At 37.2% G+C, this 17449-nt stretch overlaps 2 protein-coding genes and 1 long non-coding RNA gene across 7 annotated transcripts in view; 1 reads left to right on the forward strand and 2 right to left on the reverse strand.

Annotated features, from left to right (window-relative positions):
- LOC138944719 (cilia- and flagella-associated protein 276) overlaps nt 1-16344 on the reverse strand; it is a 111110-nt gene extending 94766 nt beyond the window's left edge. The window contains exons 1-3 of one of the 4 annotated variants that reach the window (XR_011448856.1): nt 16186-16340; nt 2733-2884; nt 705-1541 (exon numbers count right to left, since the gene is read on the reverse strand). The gene's annotated coding sequence lies outside the window, so the exon portion shown is untranslated. Of the gene's footprint in view, nt 1-704; nt 1542-2732; nt 2885-16185 lie in introns of those variants that run through there. The other 3 variants (XR_011448855.1, XR_011448857.1, XM_070315628.1) reach the window with 3 other exon arrangements.
- The window catches only part of LOC138944720 (uncharacterized), a 175734-nt gene extending 158580 nt beyond the window's left edge, over nt 1-17154 (forward strand). The window contains exon 3 of the long non-coding RNA XR_011448858.1: nt 17113-17154. This is a non-coding gene — a long non-coding RNA (uncharacterized lncRNA). The remainder of the gene's footprint in view (nt 1-17112) is intronic.
- LOC138944710 (CCAAT/enhancer-binding protein) lies at nt 9025-12777 on the reverse strand. Of its 2 annotated transcripts, XM_070315612.1 has the most exons (2): nt 12071-12777; nt 9025-11998 (listed from the first exon to the last, which is right to left on the reverse strand). In XM_070315612.1, the coding sequence occupies exons 1-2, from the start codon at nt 12146-12148 to the stop codon at nt 11099-11101; spliced, it is 978 nt and encodes a 325-aa protein (XP_070171713.1). In that variant the 5' UTR covers nt 12149-12777; the 3' UTR covers nt 9025-11098. The 2 variants fall into 2 exon arrangements, with proteins under 2 accessions (XP_070171713.1, XP_070171712.1); XM_070315611.1 differs by having other exon boundaries at nt 9025-12775.
- Nucleotides 17155-17449: the final 295 nt, after the last annotated feature.

Raw genomic sequence — 17449 nt, forward strand, 5'->3', positions numbered from 1 at the left:
AGAGATTGAATTTTTGCGATTTTCTCTCAAATGGAAGAAAAACGAGCGAACCTCTAAAAGACTTCTTGTCTTAGTTTTTCGATCCCCTACACGCTCTTAAAGTTTTGCCATTTAAATTGGGCATACCCTGTATAATATTTATTCGATTAATATTTTTAAAATGTTTTTTTTTTGTTTTTTTTTTTTTTACTCTAGCAATACAGTTATCTCTCTTTCATATATATACATAAAGGATTGAGAGCAAGATTGAGATAGATTTATCAAAACTGAAATGTGCTTTACATATTGTGAATTTTCTGTTCTACGCGTTTCCCTATGTAATCGAAGTTTCACAGTGATGACACGACGAATTCTCGTATCCTCATTAATTCACAGAGTGCCATACCAGTCATTTGCTAGATTTATGCGGCGTTAACTAAGCGAATGGCATAATCCACTCATGAGAACACTCTCGTTAACTATTTTATGCCGCGCGCAATATGCATATCTTTGGAATGTTTCCATACTGATTATCCCAGTTCCGTAGCAGCCAACTATAATTATAACCTTCTTAATTAAGTTTAATTAAGGACTACTTTTTCGCATACTCTCGAATTTAATATACGTATCAAAAAAAAAAAAAAAATGCGTTATACAGCATAGATAAAATAAATATATTGTGTAACGGGAAAATTTTAGGATCATTAAAATATATAAATGAAAAGTATAGTTTATATAAATACTTGTATAAAGATCTACATATTTTTCATGCGTTTATGATTCATATTAAATATAACTATTTTCACGTTTTATCCTTGAAAAAAAAAAATTGGCTTCTTTATTATTTTCATTGTTCGATTCAGAGGTATGTGTGTCGTCTACGATCAGATGACGCATTGCATGCGAGCCGTATAAGATGCCAAGACGCGGAAGTGGTTTTCATTGACTTTTAGGCAGCGGTCCCTACCGTTTTACCGTTGTCCCGGAGAGTAAACGACCGAGTATAAAAGATACCGGTGTATGTCCTTTAGAGTGGCTGCGGTGGTTCCGCCGAGAGCGAGTGGGTGATGTGTTTGGGGAGAGGGTGAGGGGGGGGGGAGGGAGCGGGCGAGCGGGCGAGCGGGGGAACGCGTCCGCGACGAAAATAAATCCACCGACTTCCTCGCGTAAACGCACATCGTGCGTGCACGCGCGCTGTCACGCGTGCGCATACGCGTGTCGGTTCGTGTGGAACGAAAACCGGCTGATGTACCCATCACGTCCGAATTCGTAAAAAAACGTTCGATCGAACGATCTTCATTTCTCTCCCATATAGGAAGTAAACACATCGTTATTTATATACGCGTACATAAATATACACTTGTGACAAATTTGCCACTCTCGTCGTTCGAATGTTATGCCGTACCAAATATGCAAATGTGTGCATTTTTATTTTGAAAATAGATTTTTTTTTTTTTTTTTTTTTTTTGCTCCTGGCTTGATCATTTATTTCTCTAAAGTCGATGCAGACGCGCCGTCTCAAATCATCAAAGCGAATTTCTCGCAGAAGAATGTAACATCAGCTGTTAGAAAAAAATATGAATTTTCAGATTCGTACAGATTTATATAAATTATTTTAAATTTCTTCTTTCATTTCATTATTCGTGTAATTCAATTACCATATATATATATCAATATATTGATATAAATTACCATATAATATATGATTTACCATCCATATTTATTTTTACTTAATTGTTCGTTTTTTTTTTCTAATTTTTGTTTAAATATACAAATAAGCTATGAATACGCTTATTTGTTGCTTTTCGAATTTGAATTTGATTGGCAGGTGAAACGAAGAAAGAGTCTAGAGAGAGAGAGAGGCGCTTTCAGGCGCGTCCCTGATGCATCGTACGCGTCTAATATAGCGATGCAGGCGTGGAATATAGGTCGCACGCTAGAGCGCTCTTTTATGTACTTGTTACTCCGACACTCAAAGATCATAAGGATTATACGTGTACACACAGCCACAGACACTCACATCGCAGCACACGCGTTATACGTTCTAAGTTCGAAGCGATGTCTTATCACGTTCGCACGTTATTAATGAGATTATTAAATTATTGTAGAAAAACATCCGCACGCAGAAAATTTTTTCAGAAACTCGACAAAAAATTCATATCATGTTCTTGAATAAGTGTATGCTATAACAAACATATAAATATGAGAATTTGTATTATATATATATATATATTTTTTTTTTTCTTAATTCTTATTCTTCATTTCTATATTTTAAGAGTGAGACAATAATTTTTTATTCTTAATTTATATATATCTTTTCTTTATAAATTATATATATATTTATATGATGATATTTTTTGTAATTTGATTATAAAATAAAAATTCAAGATCTACTATATCAAAGAATTATTAAAATTCAATTATGATGACATTTTTTCGATTGATTGAAAATTTATCTATATATATCCAAATGGCGAATTTTTAATATTTTTATATTTTCCAAGATTGAATATATTTCAAGCCGCGATCGTTGCTCGAACGACACTGATCGGAATGTACGGCAACGATATAATGTACACGAGATCGCCAGAATCCATCAACGACGATCGATTCGCGCGGAATCCGAATCTCTCTTTCTCTCTCGTCTCTTTCGTTAATTTTCATTCTCACAGAGTTCCGCACGTACGACTATGAGCCGTTACACGGCCGGCATAACAATGCATGACGTAATTCTGGGGTCGAATCCTCCTTACCTCCTCCGTGCAACGATGTTACAGGAAAGTGAAACTCTCGCAAACCAGGTCACACCCACATCGTGCTCGTGGCGTTGAGTCTCGCGATGCCGATCGACGGCAGACCCCTTTTAACTCCAGATTAGATGCGTTTTCATCCAGTTCATAAAATTCTGCAAAATAAATTTTACGTATATGCAAACTTTAATTTTAAGAAAACTAATTAAAAAATGTCCAACGGTCTCAATTTTTTTTTTTTTTTTTTTTTTTCTATTAAACTTTTCGATATATATTGTCAATATCTCATTACAATATTATTTTCTTTATCTCCTTATTATTATTTATTTTTTTATTTCTATCATAATTCATACGATAACTTTTAAAAATGAAAGTTTAATTTTAAAAATTGGGGTGCTTTGTCTGTAACTCGACACTGAATATATTCACAGTAACAATAGATTGAAGACACCAGAAAGATCTATAAGCATTTTTATTGTACCCCGTGTTAGGATTATGTACATCTTGCGAAACAAAATAGATCGTTTCGAAATTTAACACTTTACGATATTATTCATCTGATCTTAGTTCTTTGTCATTTTTACGTAAACTGAAGATCCTAATATAGGATACCTGAGACTTCTCACATTTCTTTTCTATCTACAATTTTTTCGATCTATTTATAGTATCAATTTCTCTTCAATAGCAATTTGATCAATTTTCTTCAATATTAAAATTTTTCAATTTTACAATCATTTTATATGAAAGTAATGAATTATTCTATACGCCATATGACATTTTAATAACTGATAATAAATAAATTTCTCCCTCCCGGCCATAATAGCTAAGATTAATAGGACGCTGCGAGGTGACGCGATGTGACTAATTCGGAGACCGCTTCCGCTGCACATCTTGCAAATCTGGCTCGGGACGCGAAGAGCACCAACCAACGGTCGGCTCAATGTCATCCGCTGCATTAGCAACCGTATCGAAGTTTTACTAGATCGAGAGATGCGCGAACAAGTGCAGCTTTGTTTCACGTAACATTACAGTGCAACTCGCGGAATACAAGTTTACGAGATAACCGAGCGGTTTCGCTTGCTCGCTTGCACGAGGCTTGTTCGTCGTACGCGCGAAAAGAGAATCGGGCGCGAACGTGCGTGGGTGCGGGGCGGTCTTGGCAGAGTTGGCCCTAACCCATATACCATCGCAGCCAGAATAGAGACCAGGCGGTCGTCGCGAACGGGTAGGAACGCAGGTAACTATAAACACACGGCCGGGAAAGCAAAGTATCGTGTTGCTGATGGCGCGCCTTTGTCAGGCTTTTCCACCTCTTTCTTTTTTTATCGTTCGACAATATTGATGAAACAGCGATTAGCACATGCAAATATAATATAAATTCTCTCTCTCTCTCTCTCTCTTTTTTTTTTTTTTAATTTTAAGCGGCCCGCAATTTTCTTAAGCGCATTTATATGATCTTAGAAAATATTTTACGATTTGTGATCAAGAAAAGAATTAAAATAAAAGTTTCAATTGCCGTCTTAACTTTGCCACAGCTTGACAAGTACTTTATTAATATTGATAAAATATTTTATTTTATATCTTTATTCCCAATATGCGAAGAAACAGAATTTCGAATTCAGATTATTTCCTTCGTAATATAATATCTGTAAGAGATAAAGTGAGAAGATACTGGTACTTAATGTCTATAGAGAGAAGCGAATGATAATGTTAACACGAATTAGAGACTGCTGTATCTCTCATAATTCGAACTGGCGCTATGCCACGATCGCCGAAGCTAGAACAAAGAGCCAATTGATAATAGAAGTGCAGGTAGCATTCAATGCGACTAGAACTTTCTGTATTAAATTATCGCTAATGCGCGTTCCGTTGCGCGATGAGTTTTTATACGAATATGAAGAAGATGTATCGAGAAATGTAATTGAAATTAACACAGACATATTTCAATTAATCATATTACATTAGAATTATATTTATCATATAAATATGTACAATATATATCCAGACAAAAATATCCTCATAATAAAAGCGAGCAGGTAGATTTATGATTTATGTTGACAATTATATTTGAAAAATAATTATGGAAAATTAAGAAGAAATAAAAACTATGGTAAATAAATATTATAGTGATTGATTCGGAGAATGGCTGGATAAATCGTAGCTATGTGAATATGAAGAATTAAACGAAGCCAATGATACTGATAAGTCGCTGATAAATACTAGTGATAGATATTGTGTATCACACAAGCTAATCCTAATCTCGTCTGGGAAAGAAAGTTTGGTAAAAATAAAAGAATTATATATAATATTCGAGAACGAGAGAGAGAGAGAGACGTGCGAATGCGATTGTTTCATTACGCACAATTCGATCAATCAATTATTTAAAATCGAAATATGTAATTTACATGCGAAATATAAATGATTTAGTAAAATAGATGCAAAGCTTGACAATTAGATTAGCATTGAGATTAAGATTGAAATAAGATATATATGCAAATTTAATTCGATAAAATTAGATAGATGTGATTATTTAAGAGGACGATAGGATATTATTAGATAAACAAAATTTAAGTTAAATCGAAATTTCATCTATTAGATAAAAAAATGAATATCTTAAGTAATTCGTCGTTCAAAAATTCAATATTCAATATTTCCTGGTTAATAAATTTTATTGGGAAGAATATTGATCAATTGTGGTTAGGAAAATTGAAATGCTTGCACGCGATTGTTCTTCTCGGTGAATCTGTTCATTTCTAGAAGCTGCTATTCAGTTCGAAGGAACGTTTGAAAATTGGATGTATTGTGTATAAACGATAGCACAGCTTGTATCTAAAATTAGAATCGTCGACGACACGTGTACGCAGACATTTCGGCGTCAAAACTTGGCATATTATGTCAGAAATTTAATGCGACAACACGCAAAGCTAAACCGTTGACGTTGCCGCGAAAATGCCGCCAAATGTAAAAAAAAAAAAAAAAGAATTACAAGAATTGTTTAATTTGTTTATAATGTTACGTTTATAATGAAAAGGAATCTTTGTAAGTGTATGATAGCACAAGATGCGATATGTCATGTATAGACTTTGAAATTTTTAAGATATAATGCTTTACATTTTAAATATTATTATTTATTATTTACTACTCTTTTTTTAATTATAACAGGAAAATTACAAGGTAATAAAATGCTGAACGTTCCTGTTAGTATCTCTTGTTGAAATATGTATACATATATAGTATTGAAAGAGCAAAATCTCTTACAAATAGTTTATCACAAAAATCTAATGGATTAGAATTTTGCCTAGATATATAGATATAGATTTAGAATTTTTTACCAGACAAAGAAAAAAATTAATTCTTAAATATTAATTACGAATTCTAATGCAATCTATAACAGGTATATTACAAAGTAATATTGCACATTTTTTACAATCGCGTTAGTCGGTTATCCGTCTCTGTGTGTCTCTCGGTATTGCTACAAATTTAAAAAAACATATTCTAACATTTTCATTTAACTTAAATATTGAATAACAACATCGGAATCTTTTTAAACAAATCGGTATTTTTTCAAATGTAAAAAATTTTTGGAAGAATAATAATCTATTGGATATACTCTTAATTATCAATTGATATTTATGAATTGATATTTTATGAATCAATATTAAGTGTTGATATTTATTAAAATAGAATTTTAAAAAAACATTTTAGAAAATATTTTCTTTCGATCGTTAAGACTAAAATCTATCCTAAGGCATTAATAATTAGACAATATTTCTAATCATAGCTTTCCAAAAATTAATGACAGATTTGGAATGCAAGCCAGCAACCTATCGAAAAAAATGAAGTAAATATTAGAATATTTTTGTTATACATATTGTCCTGTATATAAAAATCTTCTTTTTCTCTCAAAATAATTATTATTTAGATTCTATTCTAAATTCTATATATTTTAATGGTCTAAAGCCCGTATCAGACCACGCATTGAAAATTGAAGATTGAAAATTAAAGATTGGAATTTGACTAATCAGAACGAAAGGGACTAAAATTTCTTTATTCTAATTGGTGAAATTTCAATCTTGAATCTTGAATCTCAATCTTCAATACATAGTCTGATTACAGGCTTTATGATGCTTTAATATTATTCCATTTAAAGATTATTGTATAATCATTTTAATATAACTTATCAACGTTTAAGATGTGATATACAAAATATATAGATCTCTCTTTAAAAACATATATATTTTAAGAATTCTTTTTAATCTCATTATTTGATGCGCAAGAAAGATGAATTTTAATATAGGATCTTAATCATAATATACGATGATGCTTATCTTAAATTAACAAAAGTGTGAATTTTATTTATAGTTATTAAATTATTTTTATTGAATGATTTTAGTCTAATTTATGCTGATTATATTATTAAATGACTTTTCCATATTATACTCTAACGTAACTTTTGATGTTTAAGTTATTCTAAGATTCTACGCTACATTTCGTATTGATAATGTATGCGTCTTGTGCATTCTCCTGCATCAATGTCGATTTCAATTCTTCGGAAGCATTCCGTCCCCGGCATTACACTTTCATTTCTCGTACAGTTAGCTGCGTGCATTTTACGCTTTGTCCGAACAATATATTGGTATGTGAATACGCACAATGCAACGCTGTGCATTGTATCACGTAGAAATACGATAAATTCTCTGGGAGAATCATCAAACTAATTCGCGAATTCACATGAGACTATTGTACACGCATAGAGAACATTAAAGTCCCTGAGTTCTATTCTTTAAGAACAGCTTTGAATAACAAAGCGGAATATCAGACTTAAATCGTGTAAGTCGCATATTAATATACTTTATTAAAAATTTCTCAAATGATAATTATTGTACAATACACATATCGAATTTATATTTCTCTATTATTTTATTATAACTTTTTAATAAAATAAAGAGCAAGAAATAAGATATATACATGTACGCTTTATACGAAACAATATCAATGCACAGTCATTCATTTATATTATATAATTAGTATTCGAAGAGTTGAAATTAAAATATTTTTACTTTAATGCGATGGAAAAATTCTCCATTCCACGATTCTGTCAATAAAATTTTTAATCGATGTAGACAGAAGATACATATCTGCCTATGTGTATCGTTATGATTTTGTACCACGATATGAAAAATTTGTTTTGCTAATTACGTCGCAACTTCCTCGTACGCATCGACTCGTGCGCGTTGCCTGATTCCAGATGCAGGCACGTGCGTTTGCGCGTACACGTGGACCGACGTATCCTGTTCCGCGGTGCTTACCATGACGCATCACAATAATACTAATTTATTTAATCTGACTAACAACAAAGTTAACTCCTGATTCACTCTCTAGTCTCTCTCTCTCTCTCTCTCCACGATGAAATCGCGCGCAGATAATTTTCCACATATGTACATATATGTTATATAGTATATACACGCCGACGAATTTTTTTGATGGATTAACAGTCGGTTATTCTACTGTCCCCCTTTGTATAGACGCGGAACTTATAATAATCTCCCTTAGACGGGGCTCGTTCCCGCCTTGACCGCGCACGTGACCGCGCCGGCGCCGTTAAGATCAAGCCTCAATGCGATAACGAGTTCAACTTGGATTCTTTATATTCTATATTATGATTCTTTTGCTTGAATTTTATTTCTTCGAATTAAATAAATTCTTCATTTTATAATAGTGATTCTTTTATATATTTTTTAAATTAGTTTATAATAGTCTCTTTTTCTTTTTTGAAGAGAGAGAGAGAATATTGCATAGTCTTTTAAATATTGTTTTCTTTACTGAATCTCAGAAAGTATGAAAATACACATTGGCAATGATTTAAAAAATATATTTATAAAGAGTTATTAAAGTAAAAGCGAAATATATATATATATATATTACATCAGCCTTACGTTCCTGAAAAATAAACCAGAATACTCGGACGTATTCTGTAAAAAAATTGAAAGACCAAAACATGCATGCTAAGTAACGTACAAGTAAAAATAATTAAAGATTGATGTTTATATTTGCGTGATGTGATAAGAAAAAATTTCTCACATATATATATACTTTGTTTAAAATCTAGAGTATTACGTGTACTTTAATAACGTTATTATCTCTGAAGAAAAGTAATTTTATGCATCGGAAACTTCACAGCGCATCACGAAAGATTAAATTAAAAATTAAACGATCGAGAAACACGCGGGGAAAGATGGACGGAGCGAGTGAGATGATACGGAGACGAAGAAGGTAACAGAGACCAGGCATCGCGCGTACGTTTCATATCAAAATATATTTGTGCATAGACAAGATGACCGTGATCTGTGACAGGTAATCTCGTACCCTAATATCATACGTCAGTCATACGTCAAGGCACACGTGCCATACGTCCACATTCACCCGTTACATCGCCGTAATCGCGCGCCTTCGCGTAATTAAATCGCTCGCGCGCGGATACACATATGATAAATACATGCAACCGTGACGAATGCATGTATACCATATATGCCGGCTGCTGCTGCTGTCACCGTGTCGTAGGCATCGGATTTACATATGAATGAAGATGAAGTTTTGTTTCATATGACTGTAAACTTATAATAGAACAATCAGGTATGATTCGGTCACTCTCTCTCTCTCTCTCTCTCTCTCTCTCTCTCTCTTGTCACTAATAAAATATGCAATTACAACAATTCGTTTGATTTGTTTATCTCATTCCTATCGATCCGTTCGTACACGCGGAAAAAAAATTATACAGCCATACATATATTATATTCACACAGGTACTCATACAGATATTGACGTAACGTGCTCACTCACGCGCGTGTATGCACGCATACAATTCGCTCGATCGTTCTACGGCGGTTTCTCTCGCACATACTCGCGCGCGCGAGCTTTCTATCGGCTTTTCTTCTAACAAAATATATTAGCTTTATATATATATATATATATATATATATATATATATATACATTTCGGATATAATAATAATAATAAAATTACTATAAGAATTATAATACAAGGGCGCGAATGATTGCTCGTGCTTGCCATACTCGAACACGGCGAGCGCGGATGCGAATATGTATCGAGAGAAAATGAACATCGACTTCTCTTATTGATACACATCGACACGAGCCACGTTGATAAGGATCGTCGTATTTCAACATGACTCTTTTTCTTTTTTTTTTTTTCTTTTTCTTTTAAGGTACTTGGTAATTGAAGAGCAATATAGTCTAAGTTTATTAATTTAATGTTATCTAAGAACCGAATTCTAAGCACGAATTCTAAATACAACGCCGTGTATATGTGTCTTCCGCATTGAAGATGTGTGTTGGGTATTGTGTCCGTGTGTATGTGTAGTACGAAACGTATAATGTACAATTAAGGTGAGAGGCATGATTTGTTCGATGTCTCGGAGTTCGTCTCCGTGCGATTTCGCGAAAGTCCATCAAGAGGGGATCCGAAAAATTATCTAGGTAAATAACATCGACAGTCTTACTTATATAGTCCGTAAGTGCAAAGAAGAAAAGAACGACGTAAGACATATTGAGAGGAAATAACGAGGACGAAGGAAGATAGACAAAAGAGAAAAGGAAAAGATCGGACAGCCTTTTTCGCGTCCTTCGTCAATATTACGCGATTCTCGGTTTAGTTATGTCAGGAGATCGCAACACACACTAATAAGGCTCGTTTGCAGTCCACGCGAGATTGATTTTTCCACGGTATTGTTATTTATTTTCGATTTTACGCCCCCTTTCGCCTTTTATCAGCGTCCGGATAGCACACTCTTTTCTATCGAGCATAAGACCGCGGGCGAGAGAGACACACTTGTCTTGGAACACGCGAATCATCATCGTCATCGTCATCATTATCCTGTCGATCGCGTTCTCTAGCTCGCATCGCAAGTTACGAGCTCGCGTCGAGTAACTCCGCTCTTCCTACGCGACTCGTCGACCCCCTCTTCCCCCCGCCCCTCCCGCCGCCCCTTCACCCACCCACGCACGCGGCTTCGCGACAACGACGACGCACGCGTGCACGTGCGCTCCGAATTGAGCGAGATACAAGATACGACGCAGAAGACGGAGATGGAAGAAGAAGAAGACGAAGACGAAGAAAGAGGGAATGAGTGTGAGCGAGGGGGGGGGGGGACGAGAGTCTCTCGTGAGAGATTTACGCGATGCGTGTACGCGGGGAGACGCGAGAGGAGAGCGGAAGACGCGACTGACTGACTTCGCCTCACAATCGGAACGACCCGATAGCGGCCGGGGACGCGAGTAAACGACGACGTCGTCGTCAAACGACGCCGTCTCGTACGATCATGATCGCGCGGCTACGTCCGCGCGCTGCTGCTACATGGGTCCGACCGCGTGCTGCTGAAATTGATCGAGGTGCCTCGAGATTTCGCGGTGCAGATGCTCGGGCAGCATGCTGACGTTGCCGAAGAGCGATCTGAGGACGTTGAGTTCCTCGGTGAGGAGCTCGATTCGCTTCTTCAGCAGATCGTTGTCCTTCACCAGCAACTTGACCTTCTCCTCGGTCTCGCGCGATCGCACCTTTGCCTTCTCGCGGCTCTTCCTCACGGCGATGTTATTCCTCTCCCGGCGTCGTCTGTACTCGTCGCTCGCCTTGTCGATGGCCTTGGTCTGTTTCCTGGCGACGTTGGCGGCGGCGTGATGTTGATGGGTTATTACCGGTCCTTTCATAGGGCCGCCCCGAGGCGGCGGTTGATGAATCGGCGTACCGGGATGACTGCCGGGGATCGTGGACGGTGCCAGGGTGGTGAAGGTTTGACCGCCGTTGGCGAACGGATTGTTCGTCACCGGACTGTAACCCGGTGGATACTGAGGGCAGTGGCGTCGATAGTCCGCCGGGTCCAGCGGCTCTTCCTTGATGCTGGGTGATTCCGAGCTCGAACTGTTACTGTCGCTACAGCTGCCCTGATGATAATTCGCGCCGCTGTGCACTGGCTGCGGCATGTACGCGAGGGTAGTGCGCGTGTTGTAATTGCCCGTTCTCACGTGCTTCACGCCGTTGCTGGCATTCAGCATGTCTAACAAACCGTCATTGAAGTGATTATCGTCGATCAGATGCTGGAGGTCCAGCGAGATCTCCGGGGTGTTAAGGTCGGTGAGTTCACCAGCGGCGGCACAGTGCTCGGCGTACTGCTGATGCAAGGTCGCCTTGCTGGCGGAGACTTTGCTCACCACCGTGCTGTTCAACTGCTGGTTATGGTTATGATTGTGATTGATCTGTAGAGCGGAATTATTATTATTGTTTGTCGCGGCGTTGTTGTTTTGATTACTGGTGTTGTTATTGAGCACCTGGGACTTCTTCAGATCGGCCGTACCCTGGGCCTGGGCCTGATGGGCCGCCGAATCGTACATGACCGGTGATTCCATTGTTCACTCGCGCATCACGGATAGGAGGAGTCCTTTCACCGCAACCACCTGTATGCCCACGTCTATGCGTGCGTAGAAACGTTCGTCTGATCCGCGTTCGTCTCGCTGTTTCTACTTTATTCTATCTTCTTCCTCTCTTCGGGCGTCGTATCATCCAAGGACGAGAGCCAGCAGACGTGAGGTGAGGAGAGAGAGAGAGAGAGGATACCTCTCGGCGTGAATCCACTACCTCTATCCACAACGTCGCGGATAATAAATGGACCTCCTCGTTTCCTCGGAACCGCGCTTTTGACACTGTTCCAAATACTTAATAGCTATAACGAATTATATATTCCTAGATCACGAAGACCTCGACGGTCACAGATTTCGTCTGTCGACAATGTTGTCTCGTTTAACTTTGGTCGCGTGTTCGGCTACGCGTCCAAACACCGTTTACTAACGCCTACAGCGCACAACAATTTCGATACTATATACGCGATCGAGATACACATGAAAGAGACGGTTAAAAAGAGAACGAGAGAGTCCGGATACGATGATACAATCCACATGAGAGTTAGCGCGCGACTGTTCGCCTCGACGGCATGTTACAAGCTTTCAATGTGGCCCGCGCGACTGTCCCTCATTGCGCTTGCGTGACGCTACGTTTCTCCCGCGCGTTCCTCTTTACGTTCGGTCCCCTCCGAAAGAGGACCATGAGAGAGAGAGAGAGACAGAGAGAGAGAGAGAGAGAGAGAGAGAGAGAGAGAGAGAGAGTGAGGAGGAGGAGGTAAGCGCTGAGCGTCCTCCGAACCGCGCTCCTCCTCTCGTCCGTCATCGCTCGCGCTTGTACAAGTCAGTTCCCATTCTCCCCCGCTCCTTGCTCTCCTCCGGGCCCTGTTTTATTTCTAACTCTTGCTCTCGCTTTTTTCGCTCGCTATCTATGCACCCCTCTCTCTCTCTCTCTCTCTCTCTCTCTCTCTCTCTCTCGCTCGCTCGCTCGGTCCCCAATGCGTTTCGACCGTTTTCTTCTTCACGTTTCCTCCTTCGCCCCTCAACCGATTCCGTCGCGCGTTCTTTTTTCTCTCTCTTTCTTTTTCTCGCCCTCCCTCGTGCTCTCACATGCTGCGGTCCCGTCACGGTTCCGCGCGATGGAAAAAATTTTCCGGCGTTTGATTCTCTCGATGCCGCATACCCGCGCGACGCCATGCGTACGAAAGCTGTTGTCCTCTTTCAACTCGCGATGGGTTTTGTCGCACGAAAATGAAATTTTTATGATCAGATTATTCGTCGTTAAATTACTACATGAACAATTATCGATAGTATATGCGATCGAACTTGGATCAAACGCGAAAGTTTCGGGATATACGCCAATTATATTCGATTGTTATTCAAACATTCTGTATCAAAAATGTATTGTATTGTACATTAATGTTGTCATATATGTATAATATTACAAATATTATGTGATATTGTATATATGTATCGTTATAATCGGGTACTTTAAATACGGTTAACGGTATGTTAGCCGCCGATAGGGAACATGTCGCCGTTTGCACGATATCGCGCAATTGACAGTAAGCAATCGAGCAAGAAATCTTTCGTACGCACTTATTTCCCCCTGTTAAAATTTTTAGGGATTTTGCGATGATCTTCATGATTGTCAAGTATCGCGTCTACTTTAATTGGCAAAGGTTTAATTTGCATTTGAACAAGATTTATATAAGCGCTATCAAATAATGAGAATAAATTCGCGGAAGAGCTATATAATTATTATTCATGAAATTCTAGATATAATCAAGATTTATAATGAGGAATGATTTATTGTCGCATCAAATTTTCGCATTTTCTTTAAGAAATCTGCGATTGTTTTCGCAAATCTCTTATGTTGGAAAAAATGCGAAAATCTGACGCTCGTAACACGTTTATTAATCCAAAATTAAATAAAGCGCGTTAAACAATCGTTTGTCGTAAATCTTAATCAGGGTTGGAAACGTTAACTCTATAAAAGTAACGCGTTACCGTTATCGTTATTTTTTTTTTTTTTTTTTTTTTTTTGTAAAAAGTAACTCGTTACTGATTTTAAAAAGTAACGCGTTACCGTTACTTGCAAAAAGTAAGGATTCGTTACTTTTTCGTTGTGTTTTTGTTTTTTTGTAATGCTAAAATAAGCCGTTAGATTATAAAATTATTTAATAATCAATATTAAATGTAATAATCTATGTTACGATTAAAAACTCTAAATTAGTCTCTATATAGCAAGCATTTTTTATATTAAACTTATCTAATGATTCTAATCTTTTATATTAATTATCTTTACTTTTTAATATATACTTATCTTTGTAGGAATATAAATTGCAATTTGCAAATTCAATTTTGTCGAAAATTTTTATCAAGCATTGTTTTTAAATGTTGATAAGAGAAATATTGATATTATTAAGAGTGTATTCCAATATTCGCTATCGGTATTGTAAAATCTATAATTTACGTTACTATAGATTTTTCAGTACTGGCAGTGACTATCGGAATGCAGCCTGTGATAGAAGGCTACAAAATATTTTTCCCAAAAATACATCTGTCGCGAATAGATATAAGATAATAAAGAATAAAAAAATAACGATAATGGTAACGGCTAATTCGACGTTACAAGTAACGCCGTTACTTCCCCCAACTCCGATCTTACGATTATCTCGTTTAGAATTAAATAAGAAAATATGTATAATATTTATATATATCTCATTTCCTTATTTATTTAGCTTGAGCTTCGACTACTTTATCGACTTTCGAACTTTTCAGATATTTATCTTGACTTTCTTCGGGGAATTGTCCCGGAATTTTTCAGCTTTTTGTATCGTTTATCCTTTTCCGGCTTATTTATTGCTCACTCGGCTTAATCAGAAAGAATTCTTTTCAAGACGATTTTTACGCAAGATACGATCCCGAGTAGACAAATCATTGTTGCGTCATATTTCGATTGTTTATCAATATGAATTTTTATCTTTAATATCGTTCGCGTATAGATAGTTAAGATGTGCGTTGATCTACGAGCCACGCACGTCGACGTACGTATATGTATTGCGAACTGAGAGAGACAAGCTCTACATATAAACTGTACTCGCTCGTATCAATAGTTCTGTCGCTATCAAGGCGGAAAAAAAGTCTCTCTCTCTCTCCCTCTCCCACTCACTCACTCACTCACTCACTCATTCACTCACTCGCTCTCTCTCTCTCGCTTTCTCTCTCTCCCTCTCTCCCTCCCTCCCTCCCTCCCTCGCCCATCTCTATCTTTCTTGCTATATACATATATGTATGTCACTATGTACATTATACAATATAACAACGGGATATATATATATATATATATATATATATATATATATATATATATATATATAAATAATATATTTCTCTTTCTCAAATTTTTTTTCTTCTTTCTCGCTCTCTTTATATTTTATTTTTCTTTCTTTATTAAACGAGAGCATTTCCGTTCTGTGCATATGAAGTATTTTTCTCGTATATGACGTTTCAGGAAGAATTAATTAATTTCTGATCCATTTTTAATAATTATCGCACATACAAATGTAATAGAGTATAGTAAACGGTTTAGAAAAATAAATTATGAATATTATATGTACTTCATGTGCTATATATATATCGTAAATTATAGCTTTCGAACGAAGTCAACTTATTACTACTGGCTTTAAAATATTATTAAAATTTTTATTATATATATATACAATGTAATATAATTTAATTGTTGCAAATTTACGAGATTAAGAAGCTCAAATGTAGATTTTGACGTTTATAAAAGTTTTGTAAGCATATATATTTTAAAATTCTTTTAATTATATCGCGCGATAAAGAATAAAAGTAGTAACATATAAGACCGTTAAATATCTAGGTTAAAGTTGTTAAACTACAATTGATAGATTTTTTTATGTCTTTATAGTATTGTTTCTAAAGAAAGAAGGAACGAGAGAGGCAGGAGAATCAATTATTAATTAACTAAGATTTATGAGATAGTACAAGATACGAAATACTCATGAAAATGTACGACTTACCGAAATTTGCTCGCAAACACACAACGACGAGAATTCTGCGACTGCGATCGCGCGAGTCGCGTCATCTAGCGGCACGTTTTTGAGTAATTTCAGTCGGTACAACATACGCGGAGACCGACCGCTACCGGAAAGACTCGAGCCTGATCGAATTTCCCTCACGTCGTGATATTAGTCACAACAAAAAAATCGTGGTGATAGCACAAAAAGTTTTCGGCGCTTCTTATTTTTCGCGTACCCCCGGCAGCAAGGTGCTTGGTCACAAACACGTCGACGCCCCGTCCAGGATTCGTCGACGACGCGAAGTAAGCGATCCCGGATACAGAGATTCGTCCTCCTCGCGTCGCGCTCGCTACATTAAATCATAATGTGTTGTGGGCCGTGTGTTGTGTTGGGCCCGTGTGCGCCGTTTGATGGGACGGGCCGCGATGGACGCACGCGTGTTGTGATGAAACGCGCGATTTAACGCTCATTCGATATCCATTTTTACGGTTAATCCACGCGTTAATTCGCCCGTTCGCGAGATGATACGCTCCGCTTCGCAGCGAAGCTCGGCCGATCCGCGTCGTCGCGTCCCGCTCGCTCGCTCGCTGAGATATCCCCTAGCTTAACCTACAAGGGTACCTGGCGCGAGGACCTTTCGCGTTTGCACGTTTCAAGAAAGTTTGTTCTTCCGCATTATTTTTGTTAAAAGCCAATGTTTGTCGCAAGTTGTCGTGCGAACACGTTTTTCTCTTTATTCTAATAGTTTGCGGTCGAACGTGCATTTTCACGAGCTTCTTTAAATTAAACATTACTTCCGTTTACTTTATTTGAGCCCTCTCCTTCTTTTTTTTTTTTGTTTGTTTGTTACATAAACATAAGTACTCTGCGTTGATACCACTGCTTCGATTAACATTGATTGATGTTTCGATATAATCTTATTTGCAGACTGCACAATTACGTAGGAGTTATAGGGCAATATCAGCATTCACAATGGCGGGAGAACAACAGCAGTTTTTTCTTAAATGGAACGACTTCCAGTCGAACATGGTGTCGTCGTTCAAACATCTGCGAGATGAAAAAAGTTTCACGGATGTGACGTTGGCTTGCGATGGTCAAACTTGCAAAGCGCATAAAATGGTCTTGTCCGCCTGTAGTCCTTACTTCAAATCCTTGTTAGAGGTATATTGTTTATGTTACAGTAAGTGATGGAGAGAATTTATACATTGTATAATTAAACTAATTCACTGCCTTGATACAGTACTCTGCGTTGATACCACTGCTT

Source organism: Polyergus mexicanus, unplaced genomic scaffold, assembly GCF_030449975.1.
Source record: "Polyergus mexicanus isolate NDT 795.1 unplaced genomic scaffold, iyPolMexi1.0 SCAF_2, whole genome shotgun sequence".
Taxonomy (NCBI): Eukaryota; Metazoa; Arthropoda; class Insecta; order Hymenoptera; family Formicidae; genus Polyergus; species Polyergus mexicanus.